The following is a 13,379-nucleotide window of genomic DNA, read 5'->3' as shown; positions in this document are numbered from 1 at the left end:
ACCCTTACAAAAATAGCTTTATTTTGAACTAAAGTCCACAGTAGCTTCTAATTCACTGTTTTGCTGATTTTTTTTTTCCCTCATTATTGTTTGTGTTTTTAGATGTGTGTGTCTTTGTTTAGTTAATGTTTTTGTTGTGGCACAAGCCACATTATTTTAATAGAGATCAATGTAGGCACAACAAGTTAGTCACCCCCATTAGATTTTCCCATGTGTGACCTAGTGTTGCTGATGGCGATTCAATCAATGAGTAACCTTTCACAGACTGTCTTCATCTTTGCTCCAGTTTATGAAAACACACAAAAAATCAAACTAGAAAAGAAACAACATTATTATTTTTTTTTTGAGCCAAGACTTGTTTCTGGTTAGGGTTAGAGTTAGGCATGTAGTGGTTTTTTGCTGAAGTCACATCAGATTTCCAGTTAATTGTTAAAAATCAATGCAATGCCCTTGTAAGTGACAAAAACAAATGTGTGTGTCAGCATGTGGGCCTGCTACATGTTTGCCAGGATGCCACCTACTTCATAACTTTTAAATGCCATTTTTAAAAGAGGAATTAATTTGATTGCTAGGTCTATGTACTGATACACATACAAACACACACCCGAACCTAATATGCAGTCGCTTCCACCCCCTCACAGACCTACACTAAATAAACAGGATATGCTTTGCATTAAGTAGTGTTAATCGTTATATTCATGGGAGACGCTCTAAGCTGTGTGCTTTGGGGAAAATTGACCTTCTGTGGTCTTAATTGTACCAGAGGCTCAACAGCGCTGTGACATTTAACTGTGCTCCAGTCTTAATTCTTAGCCATTTATTCTAGTGCTTTGCTGACATTTCACTGGGAAGAAGCGTCTTTGGTGCTGTAAACAAATAAGCAGATTTGCTCATGATGGTTTTATTGTTTCATTCTCTCTTTGCTGCTCTTACAGTTTTGTCAGACACTCACATTTACTGTCTGTCACCCTCAGCCCCTGTCTCTCTCAGCAGGGCCAGTTGCACAAACTGACTAAAATGCTGTATGTCTGCAGAGGTCTCATGAGGTTTGTTGATCAATAGCATTTATTCAGTGATTACTTCACCAGGTGCTGAGATAACTCCTTGTGAATTTTACTCCCCAGCCCACAGCTTTTACAGTGTATTATAAACAAACAGGAGATGGTTAGCTTATCCTAAGCATAACAAACTCCACCTGTAAGCTAGAGGTCTTCATTGATCCACTCCTTTATGGAGAACCCAGCCTGGGATCCAAGCCTGGTTAGGTCCAAATTCAATAAACCCTGCACAAAAAGTGTCATTTTTACAGTTTCTCCCTGGTTTCTGTCTTTTGTGCTGAGGTAACTGCTGGCTGTAGCTTATAAACAGGCAGATATTGGAGTCATAACAATCTGCTAATCTTAACTTTCCACTACTAATCATTTAGAGTATTTAACAAAAAAATCCTTTGACAAACCCGAAATCTTGAAAAGGTTTATATCACTGAAGGAAGATAGAGGTTGGGAGGCTTTAAATGAGCCACTGCTTTGATGCTGATACATATCTGACTGCAAATAGAGCAATGAAGGCATACTGTAGGTTTCATTGGCAGATGCTTCTATGGTCAGCATGGACATGGTGTATTAAAGGAATGGTAAGAGTGTGGAAAGACTTTATTAGAATAACTGTGTGTGTGTACAAAGGTGAACTTTCTTGTGAGTGTGCTTGTCAAGTCTCTTTCTTTTAGTGCTACTTTGTTAAGAGGCTGTAGTAATTAGTCTGAGAAAATGGATGGCTCTTCACCAGCAGCTGCAATTACTGCTTTCTCCAGAATGAATGAATGGAGCGATGGTATACATTATTAAATGAATGGATGCAGAAGAAGAAATAAAGAGTGGGATGCTGTATGGAGGGCATGAATCAATGAACTGAGGAAAGTATGCATGGGACAAAGCAAGATGGAGTATTTGAGGAAGGACAGGGTGAATGGCCCTGTTATACTCTTGTTTTTTACTGCTTGAGTGACAGTGGATGGTATCACCACTCATTGCATGTGAACAGGAATGGCAGAGAGGTTATGACGTGTATAAGCTAAATTTGATGTGAGTTTGGAAAGGAAATGAAAGAGATGAAATTACAAATATGCATCTGGTACGGAAAAAAGGCCGGTGTTAGATTTCTCTCTGGTGTGTGACAAGCTAAAGCATAGCTCACTTCACACACAGGAGACAGGTGTGATCTTTTTTCTCCCTTGCTCTTGACTTAAGATGACATATTACCAGTATTGTTTTGATTACCAAGGTGCATTAATTGAACACATTATACACTATAGTGTGGATGTAGACAGTGTAGTTGTCTGAGAGGGGGGTCTGGGTGGTACTTTTCTACAGGTTATTGCTCCACCCAATAGGTGGATGCTATGTACAAATGCTATGTAGTCTTCTTAGGAAATAATGACCAAGTTCTTGTATCACATCTGACATTTAAGATTGTCTGGACAGCTCTGTTGAGCTAATGTTAATAAAACCTATAATTCAACAGGACAGGCTACTGCTCAGTCCTGAATCTTCAAAGATTCTGATTAAAAGTCATAAAGATGTAGATATGAGCTTCTGAAAAATCTTCCATCTATTATCTGCTGTCTGCCAGTTTTAGCAGATGGTCTTCATTGTCAGAAAGACATGGACCTTACTAACCATTTTAAAAACTGAAACAATAACGCTATAATTGGTAAGCTTGAAATTCACCAGGTAGACCAGTTCCACTGTAAAATGCACATTATCATTGCAGTAGTTAATTATTTAAACTTTTGCTGTTTTCAGTAACAGATGATATTTTTCAGGAAGCCTCAAGACACCGAGCTACAAGTGACTGCACACTGACATACACGTGTGCACACGCAGGCATTAGAAATTAGGTATATCACAGGCAGCAGTAAAACATACACACACACAGGAACCACAGGCTCTTCAGAGCTGTCTTTTAATTGAGTCAGCCCAAAGTGCTGGCTGTGCAGAATGACATGACTGATACGAATTAGAGCCAGCCTTCTCTTATTCGTCCATCGATTTCTGTTGGGGCGGGAGGCTGGGTGGGGCCACGATGGAGGGAGGACAGAAAGGGAGCAAAATCTTTTTCTATTGATTTACAGACAGAGAAGGGAGGTGAAAGAAAGACACATGAACCAAGAACGATATATCTATATTTATCTAATCTAGCTATCTCTCTCTCTCCTCTCTCTCTCTTTGTTGATTGGTGTAACAACAACTGTCTAAAGTTCAATATCAAGAAAACCAGAGAACTCGTGGTGGACTTTAGGAGGAGCAGGAAGACCCCAGTCCCTGTCTCCATCCTTGGAGAGGAAGTAGAGATTGTGGACTCCTACAAATATCTTGGAGTCCACATTAACAACAAACTGAACTGGTCAAACAATACAGATGCACTCTTCAAGAAAGGACAGAGCAGACTGTTCTTCCTCAGGAGACTCTGTTCTTTTGGTGTGTGCAACAAGCTACTGAAGATGTTCTATCAGTCTGTAGTAGCGAGTGCACTGTTCTTTGCAGTTGTGTGTTGGGGAGGTGGCATCAAGGCTGGTGAGGCCAACAGACTAAACAAGTTGATCAGGAAGGCAAAATCTGTTGTTGGACTGGAACTGGACAGTCTGGAGGCTGTGGCAGAGAGGAGGATGGAGGACAAAATAAACTCCATACTGGACAATCCTGCTCACCCACTTCATGAAGAACTGTGGAGAATGGGAAGTTCATTCAACCACAGACTAATTCCTCCTAAAGCCAAGACTGAAAGATTCAGGAAGTCTTTTGTGTCCATGGTCATAAGACTCTATAATTCCATAATATAAACAACACACACACACACACACACACACACACACATACATGCACACACACACACACACACACACACACAAACCCCCAAAAATAAATAATTACTTTATTACTTTTCTACATACAAGTTAATTATTTTATTACTTTATTACTTACTATTAATTAGTATAATTTAAATAATATTAAATTGAATAACTTTAAATTAGAACAACTGCTATAACACTTGAATTTCCCCTTGGGGATTAATAAAGTACTTCCATCCCTGAGGGATGGAAGTATAAAGAACAGAGCAGGAAAAGGGAGAGAGGAAAAAAAGAAAAAAGATCTCAGGTAGGGGATAGGTGAGGGTATTTAACAGTAATGAGGAACCTTTTATTTCACTTAAGGAGAATTGGTTATTGAGGAGCAAAGATATAGTGTTGAGAGGGATAAGAATGATTGAAGAAGAGTGGATGATAGGGGGAGGTGACAAAGAGTATGGTGAAATGAAGAGGGGGAAGATGACAAAGAAATGTAAAAGAAGATAACCAAAAGCGTTAAACGGAAGAAAAGACATGCTTTACATTTGAGCTAAGGAGTCTCATTGAGGCAGTACGCATCTACCAAATACTCCATGTCGATCTAAATCCTTTTGAAATCCTTGAAACAGCTCTAGTGGAAAAGATGGGGCATTTGAGCCATTATGTATGTGTGTGTGTGTGTGTGTGTGTGTGTGTGTGTGTGTGTGTGTGTGTGTGTGTGTGTGTGTGAGGGTGTGTGTGTGTGTGTGTGTTAGATAGGCCAAGAAAGATTAAAAAAAATCCCAGAAAGAGACTTGTGTGTGTCAGTGCTAAAGGTGATAGGGTGGTGTGTTTTATGGGTAAATTGAAGGGTCTGTTGAAAGGAGAGAGATGAGTCCTTCTTATAGTGTGTGCCTGGGTAAGTCAGCATGTGTGTGTTTGTGTGAGTTTCAGTGTGTATGTCTGCTCCCTTTGCCTTCAGTATCAGTCTCTTCTGCTTGATTTCCGCGCTCTCCTACTTGCCTCTCCTCTGCTCGCTGTGCCGTGAAATGGTTTTTCACTAGACCATTACCCCAACCAGTGTGCTACACTACTGCCACCGTCTTCTGCAAGTCTGATAGTGTGTGTTTAAATTGTGTATGTGCGCCTGGAGAAAGAGACACAGAGTCTATGCATGTTTTGTGTACAGCACTTGAAAGAAAAAGATCATCTTTGTGTATGTGTGGGGAAGATGAATTTTCTGGGCATGTAACTCTGTGTGTGTGTGTGCGTGTGTGTGTGTGTGTGCGTGTGCGTGTGTGTGTGTGTGTGTGTGTGTGTATGTGTGTGAGAGAGAGATAGAAGGGCTTGTGCAGTATATATGTACGCAAGCTAAGCTGTCATAGTGTTTGCCCCTCACTGTACTCCTGTCAGAGTTGTGAATGCTGACAGTCTGCTACCATCTGTCTTTTACTCAGACACATGCACACACACCAACACACACACACACAGCTATAGACAGAGTAATAAATACAGCTGTAGTTGTTGAAGTCATTCAGCTCACAAACAAACCAGAGGATCTTGTAGCTCTGACTGGGTTGTTTTGTGATTGTCAGCTTTTCAACTTTAAGGATCTTTCAGTGGAACTTTATGTCTTTTATTAGCTTGGCTAAAACGTTTCATGAGAATTATTTTATATTTGAATACATTTTTTCGTGTGCCTCATGAGTGTTTTGTAAATCAAATACTAACTCTTGCATTTGCCACAATCTAATGTTGCTGTTGTGTGTTTAATTGCAGCACACAACAGCAACACAACGGTGTAACTTAATCACAATCATATGTAACGTAATTAAGAGAAAAGGTACTGCCAGAACAGGCTTATTTGTTTTTTATGTACTTATATCAATATATACCATGATTTCAACATCCTCAGTACATGTCATTTTTTGTACATGCATGTGATTGGGTTTGTTTTGATTTCCATACATTTCTTTGTGTTTATTTGACAAGTGCCATCACACAATGATCTGCCAGTTGCGTAGTTTAGTATCTACTACATAAGACCAAAACCCACAGTAAACTGATCCTGCTAACAAGTATTACCCCCATAGCCAAAACCTGATATACCTTATTCTTCAGCACTGTTTCACTCTGTTGTACGGTAATTATGAAACACAACAATCAGCCACAAAGCAGCACAGGAAGACCGGTACCTTTATCACCATAAACACAGGAACTATAGCTTTAAGTCAATCCAACATATTACCACCAATAATACTTTAAAAATGAAGCTGAGTATTTATCATGAGTTCTGTCTTTCAGTAGGTTTTGCCTGAGAGCTGCAGTCATGGTAGGGAAGTTGTAAGGTACGAGCGAAACTAAATCTTTGTTGGCTTTGGTCTTTTAATGTGATTTTTTTTTAACAGGAGGCAAAAAAATAGAATAACACCAGCCTTATTCACTAAGGACTGTTGTATCACTACTACTTTTCAACAACTGTCCTTCCTGCATCTCTCAAACACTTTCCTTTCTTTCATTCATTTTCATCCACTGCTCCATTCATGACTCTTTGTGTTTTCTTCACCCCCTTACTAATCCCTCTCACTTCTCAGTTACCGCCAGATGCTACAGTCATTCCCCTCTCATCCCTCACCCCTCTCGCTATCTCTACTTCGCTCTTTTAACATCTTGTTTAAATCACGTCGCTTATGTCCTTTCCACCTCCCCATTTTGTCTCCATCTTCACCCCATTCACCCCCTTGTTTTATAATTCACCTCTCATCTCTTCTCTCCCCCCTGTCAGTTCTCAATGGCTTCATAATATCCCTCCTCCTCTCTGTGTCTCCCTCACCCCCTCTTCTCTAACTCATTTACTCCTCATTCTCTCCGTCTTTCTTTCCTCCTTCTAATGCCTTTTCATTCTTTCATTCCTCCTTGCTGTTCCCTTCTAATATCCCGCTGTCTCTCTACCTGAGATATTGAAGCTATAAAGACAGGTGTTCAAAAGAAAGCAGGACCGGCAAATCTGTTTTATATGCCTCCTGGCATCATTCCCTGGTATGCAGAGAGACGAGAGAAGAAAAGCTGTGCTCTTTAATATCTAATTCTCAGCACGTTTTGCGTTGACAACATTACCTAGAGTCAAGGAGAGAAGAAGAACCTAGTTTTCTATAAGACCTTTGACCTTTTGTCTTTTCCACTTGGGACACACATGTACACATCACTCTACTTCCATTATATTCTTTTGGATCTAATGTCCCTCTTTTACTCTTTCGCATGTGGGGACAAGGTGTACGCCCTACTTTTATAGGAAATGATGGCTCCAGGATGTGCAGTGGACATACAGTAATGTCCTGTTAGAGGTACAAAAATGAACTTAAGGTATGTGTTTTGCTATTTAGTCAGATAGAATCAACAAAAGAACCATTTCACAGTGACAAAGGTGTGATAAATTTCATGGGTTTTGTTCACAGACTGTAATTTGCATATATCCTAAAGGGACTATATAATACTCCACGTAACTATTTAACTGAATCAGAGCTCTCTCTATCACCCCACATTGTAATAAAATAAGTCTCATTTACAATATTCGGTGTGGGGGTTTTTTCTGCGCATGTGTGTGTTTGTTTGTGCATGTGTGCATGCATGTGTGTGTTAATGGAGCTTGTTGACGTTTAGGGTTTAGTCGACTTGTTTAAGGAGCACCGCAGCAGCTGGAATCTCCCTGCTGAATAGACTGGGATAATCTCAGTGAGAGCTTGTGTGTGTTGGCGTGTGTGAATGAGCATAAAAGGAAAAGAGAGAAATGAGAAAGTGGAGGAAGAGAAAACTAGATATGAGGGCGAGAGAGTCAGTGAAATGATGAGAAAAGACGCACGAGAGATTGAACTGTCAGCAGCTTGACTTAGTCTTTTTTTTTCTTTTTTTTTTCAAGATGGAGATGAGACATGACTCCATGTATGTGTGACTCTGTTTATGTATGTGTGTGAGTTGACTGCATCCTGTTTTGAAGTAACCTAATCTAGGGGGCAGACTTCCTCCACCCCTAAAACCCTCAGAAGACTGAAACTCTTAAGTCCTTAATAACTAGCCTTTGTCAATCCTAAATTACCCGTGTATCACAAACACACATTTGTACTGCTATCTTTGTGAGGACACTCTTTGACATAATGCATCCCTCAGCCCCCTAACCCTAAACATCACAACTAAATGCCTAGGCCAAACGCTTATCCTGACCCTAACCCAAAACTTATTTTCAACCTTAACACTCAAAGTGTTAACCCTCTGACAACCTTTGGAAGGCATGTCAGAAAGTGAGGAGCACAGAAAATGTCCTCACATTCCCAAAATGTCCACACTGTCATGGTATTAAACTCAAACTAGTCCTCACAACAATAGCCAGATAAGTGTATATTCATAAACACACTTGATACAGGGAAAACTCTAATTTAGACCTTTTTTTACAAGATAGTGAAACGTTTGTGACCTAGAGTGCATGCACAAACTAACCAATTGTGTCACTTTACCAGATTCCAGGCAGAGGGACAAATCACCGGTTGACACCACGTTATGAAGAGGTGGAACGACAGTATGCCTCCTTACCAAGGTACTACTATTACTACTCCTGTTGCATGAGGAGATCCAAAAAGTAAATGGTTTTAGAATTATCTTCTCTTCTTTTCTATTCACTTCTTTGAAGCCTCTAATTAAATCTGCGTCTTTTTTTTTCCTGAGTGTCTCTGGACGTCTCTGTCTCAGGATTGACCTTATTCTCCCTGGCGAACACATGCTCAGATAGGGGTTGAAAACTGATCTGCTCCCCCACAAAGACTTACTGTGACTTTGGCACAATTAGTAGTTTTCAAAGTCAGTGATTTAGTCTCCAACTTCAAACATCCAGTGTTATACTCTAGCATTTATTTCATTTGTTTATTCATTTTGATTTTTGGCAAAAAGAAATTCCAAGTTTTAGGGTAAAAATTACTGCAAATTAAAGAGCTCATCATGGATTAATTGACATCAATTCAGATATAATATCATGTTTTGTAAATGAGCTTATATTACAAAGGCACTCAATTTTAGTTGGTCTTTAGTGAACTAGTTGTTGTAAATGCACATTCACATCCTAGCGTCCTGTTACAGGTTTTTAGAAACTAAAGATTGTTTTTGAAAACTATTCTCATTTGCAGGGGTATTCAACTTCTCAAAAAATCATTTGCAGTTCCAAAGAGATAACGTCTTTTTTAACTGCGATCATCTTATGGGTAGATTTTCAGCTTAGTTATCAGTAAAACATTTTTAGACAGCAGAAAATCCAGGTGAGTGGAGGATACAGAAGAAACAGCTGTGGTCAGAGAAACATAACCATTCAATTATCTCTGTGCACTATGCATTAGCTTAGTGCCCAGTGCATTTTATTGTTTTCTTCCCTCGCCAGCATAAAATATGACTAGCATTAGCCCACACACACACACACACACACACACACACACACACACAAAAGAGTACTGTAATCAATTCTTGAATGATTATTCCTGTTTTTCTCAACCACTTTGTGTTTTTCATCTAGTCAGGTAAATAACCTTTTCTTGAAGAGCCACAATTGTGTAAAAGGTTTGTTTTTCTTTTAAATTTGCTTGGAATATGTGTAAAACCACAGTTTTTCACTGGACAATTAAAACTGAGAAATACAGTTAAAGGCTTTTTTTTAATTTTTTTATTTGCAATATGGTCACTGTCACAGCCCTGAAGGCCTGAACTCTAATTCTCTTCTCTTCACCTTTCACTGTCTTTACAATCTCATTTACTTTTTCTCCTTCCAAGTCTCTTGTCATAATTTCTTCTCTTCTCTCCCCTCTTTTTTCATCCCTGTCATCTCATTCTCTTCCACATTTTCTTCTTCATTCTTTAGTTACTCTGTACCGTATTTAAGTAGAGGTGTTGTATTTAAATAGTTGTTACTACCTTCTTCTCACCTCATTTTATTTAGTGTCTTTCAACACCTCAGCAGACTAACAAGTCAACAACAAATGTTTGTGAGTGAGAGAAGTCAGTAAGTGGAATGGCTGCCAGGTTTGAACGTTAGAAAGTTTATAGCCAGGTTCCCACCCCTGTTAAAATGGTGAGAGTTGGCTATTTCACACCTCTTTTCTGTGTGTGTGTGTGTGTGATGACTTTAGCAGATGGGAGAGAGAGCAGTGATGATAGTTTTGAGCTTTAGTATCTGAAAAGCTTTGGGAAATTGGACACACACACAGTCACATACAGTACACCCTGTCTCTGTTTCCACTTTCAGACATGCACTGTAATGTGGAAGTGCTGTGCCAATTTTACACGTATGCCTTATTTTTTAAAAGGGTCATTTTTCCATAAAAGGCCCTCTGACAATCTGACTACTTACAACCTGGTTTACAACCTGTAATCATTTTCTACATACAGTATTTGAAGTGTGAGTTGCATCACCAGTAACACAGCTTCCTTGCATATGGTGCATACTATATAAAGCAACACTAGGCAATGATGCTTTATATGCTGTAACTTTTGTGCAGCTGGAAATTAGAGACCAAAATACTACGTGAACATTGCACTTCTGTCCATAACCACATTTTATATTTGAAGTGAGTCATCGTAAAAGTTTTCCACATTGAACACACCAATCTGAGAGCCAAAAAGTTACTAAATAGGCAGATTAACCTAGAAACCTTTCCCTTTCAAGAGATTTTATGTCTAGAAGAGGGCTCATCACTTTCTCCATCTGACTTCATCTTTCTCTCTGCCTGTGTATCTTTGTCTACTTTATTTCTCCTGCTGTCAGGCTCAAGTTTAAGAAATATTTCAGCATCTAAAGAGTGAGAGAAAGAGATCATGTTTGGAAACTGCATCCAGGCTGTTGACCTTATGAAAACATATTATTTTGCTGTTAGCCCAGAAATAGCTGGCAGGCTGTGTGTATCCTGTGTCTGCATTCCAATATACCTGTTTGTGTGTTTGGGAGGGACTGTGTGTGTGTGTGTGTGTGTTTATGTGTGGTTTATGTGTGTATTTGTGAGTGTGTTCATTTTATTTCCAAGTGAGTCCAAAAATAGCTGTACGGTTGCTTAGTCAGGTACTGTACGTTTTACTCAAAACCAGTTAACACTGCGTATGTGTGTGTGTGTGTGTGTGTGTGATAGTGTGATAGTGTGAGTGCATGCTATCACCATGAGACGAGAGTTTGATGGCTCTAAAATTAAAACATGACCCAGCAGTGGATGATGTTTGCCTGCCTCAAGCAGAAACACTTTACCTAACAAACTGTCAGCAAATGCCACTGCATGAAATAGAAACAAGCTTGTTGATGCGCTACTGTATATTTTGCTACTCAAACCTATTCAGTATTTTGAAAATAAGATATATTAGAAAATGATACACACTACACAGTAAAGTAATTTGAGGCCAAATTAATTATTGAACCACTTTATGACACAATCTTTGGTCAGTTATGAATACTGAAATGTGTACGTAACACCCCCACGTTAATACCCCCAAGGTTTCTCTCACTGCCATTTCCTTGAAATTACCTCTCCATCCTTTACACACCCCCATGTTCCACACCTCTCCATCTCCACTTCTGTATCACTTTCTCAGAGTGCTGCTGTTATACAACAAAGGACCCAGTTAGGATGAAAATGTCCCTGCACCCTCTGCCCATATGACGACCAATTTTAATTTCAAACATTTAAAACGTTGAAACTTAATAGCTTGGTTAAGACTAAGATTGGAATTTACATTTGTGTGCTTTAAGGGCAGACATGTAATAAGGCTGCACAGTTTTCATTTCATTAAATACTAGTGCAGAGACCTGAAACCAAAATAAAGAGAAAAGTGTATTTTAGAAAACATTCATGTCTTCAATCAAACCTTGAAAGATACTTTAACCCAAAGTTTCAGAGTGGTAAAGGACTCTCTAAGTCTGGGTTAATGTTTGAGAATCAGTCTACATCTGTTGGAAATAACGTCCTTGATTTGTTTGCATGCATGCTTATTATACTATGTATGAACTATGTGTGTGCACCTGCATGTGTCATTCTGGGGTCAGTCAACTGTTACCTGTTTTTGGTCAACATCAGCAGGTCGTGCAGTGCAGTTACCACTGCAATAAGAACTAATGTCCATGGGATTACATGGTATTGTAAACTGAAACCCTTCTGTGTGTTCTTCTAATGTTAGGTAGCAACTAACGTGTTGTTCTTGTGCTTGTTGGTTTAAAGCACGTAGACTGGATAAAGATGACTCTGATGAGAGACATGATTCTTCTGTCTATGGATTCCCGTTAACAGCGATCAGTCGTTCGAAACACAGCCTTTAAACAATTGGATTAGCCAAACACCCTTTCCCATTTGTCCTTGTTATTACTGTTATTGGATTAAAAGAGCCAATCAGAGTTGTTGTTCAGGTTTCTGGAAAGACTGTCACTTCCTCATTACAATGATAATTAGGTGATTAGTAATTAGAAAGCAGATGTTGTACTGTGTCTTACACTGTGTCTCTGATTAGTTGTATTTCCTCATTTATTTCCCTCCACGTTCTGCCTATCTGCTTTCATTTCTTTTCTGTCTACCCCCCCACCCCCATTCCTTTTTTCTGAAGTCGGGGTGAATAGGACATTGTTGAATATCGTTTCACTCTGTTGAGGAGGAAAATGAAATGGGAATGTCTCTCACTTCTCTTTCTCCCCCTCTCTCCATCCATCTCTCTTGAGAAGACCTCCCAACCAGGCCTGAGAGTTTCCCAGACCACTTTATAATGGCTGCACAAACCAGCCCATTGTCCACTTGTTTTTCTGTGCGTATCTGGACTCATCGAGACCCTGCTTGTTTTTTAGCGATGTAGGAGATCCCAAGAAAGCCCCTGCCTCTCATAGACTGCCTCCCCTCCTCAACCCCCTTCTTTTCTCTCTCTCTCTTGACCCTATCTTGTTCCTTACGTCTAGTATTTCTAATGTCTTCACCCGTTGCTGCTTTAAAGAGTTCTGGTCACAGCTTTGATCTTGATCATGGACTCCAAAATGTTGGGTTACAACCCATAATGTGTTGTAGGACCAGTGTATCCTGGCATGAGTATGCTGTCCTTTTGTATGTCTGGACCCATGGTGAGGGTGGAAGTCTTTCTTTCAGGTTCCACCCAATGAATGGTTAACATGTTTCTACTTTATATCAGTTAATTAATCATCAAATGTGTGGGAAATACATTAAGGAGTTAAACATTGTTTTTTTACTTCTATTCAAAGTACAAGAAGATGCACTGTGCTTAATACATTTCAACAGTTGCAGCTGTGAAATGTTAACATCTGGCAGCCTAATGACCATCTGTCGTTCCTGTACTGCTATAAGCATTTTTTAGTTGTATCGGGTGGTTAAATGATAATTACATGTGGTTTTGCGTGCATGCAAACTTCTTTTACCCCATTACTGGAATGGTGGCATGTAACGGGACTAGTGTGTGCACAAATTGAGCTCATATCAGATTCTGTGATACCAAATGGAATGCACCATGAATTGTTATGATGATTTATGAATCTGTTGAAACAGGAAAC

At 39.4% G+C, this 13,379-nt stretch overlaps 1 protein-coding gene across 6 annotated transcripts in view; it reads left to right on the top strand.

Moving 5' to 3' along the window:
* LOC113123303 (partitioning defective 3 homolog B-like) overlaps positions 1-13,379 on the top strand; it is a 206,404-nt gene that overhangs the window by 178,420 nt on the left and 14,605 nt on the right. For all 6 annotated transcript variants that reach the window (XM_026295230.1, XM_026295229.1, XM_026295228.1 and 3 more), the window contains exon 24: positions 8,335-8,411. In XM_026295230.1, coding sequence (XP_026151015.1) covers positions 8,335-8,411 — 77 coding nt within the window. The remainder of the gene's footprint in view (positions 1-8,334; positions 8,412-13,379) is intronic.

Source organism: Mastacembelus armatus, chromosome 21 (genome assembly GCF_900324485.2).
Source record: "Mastacembelus armatus chromosome 21, fMasArm1.2, whole genome shotgun sequence".
NCBI classification, from domain to species: domain Eukaryota; kingdom Metazoa; phylum Chordata; class Actinopteri; order Synbranchiformes; family Mastacembelidae; genus Mastacembelus; species Mastacembelus armatus.
Note: the sequence above shows the minus strand (reverse complement) of the source record. Positions and strands in the feature narration are given on the sequence as shown.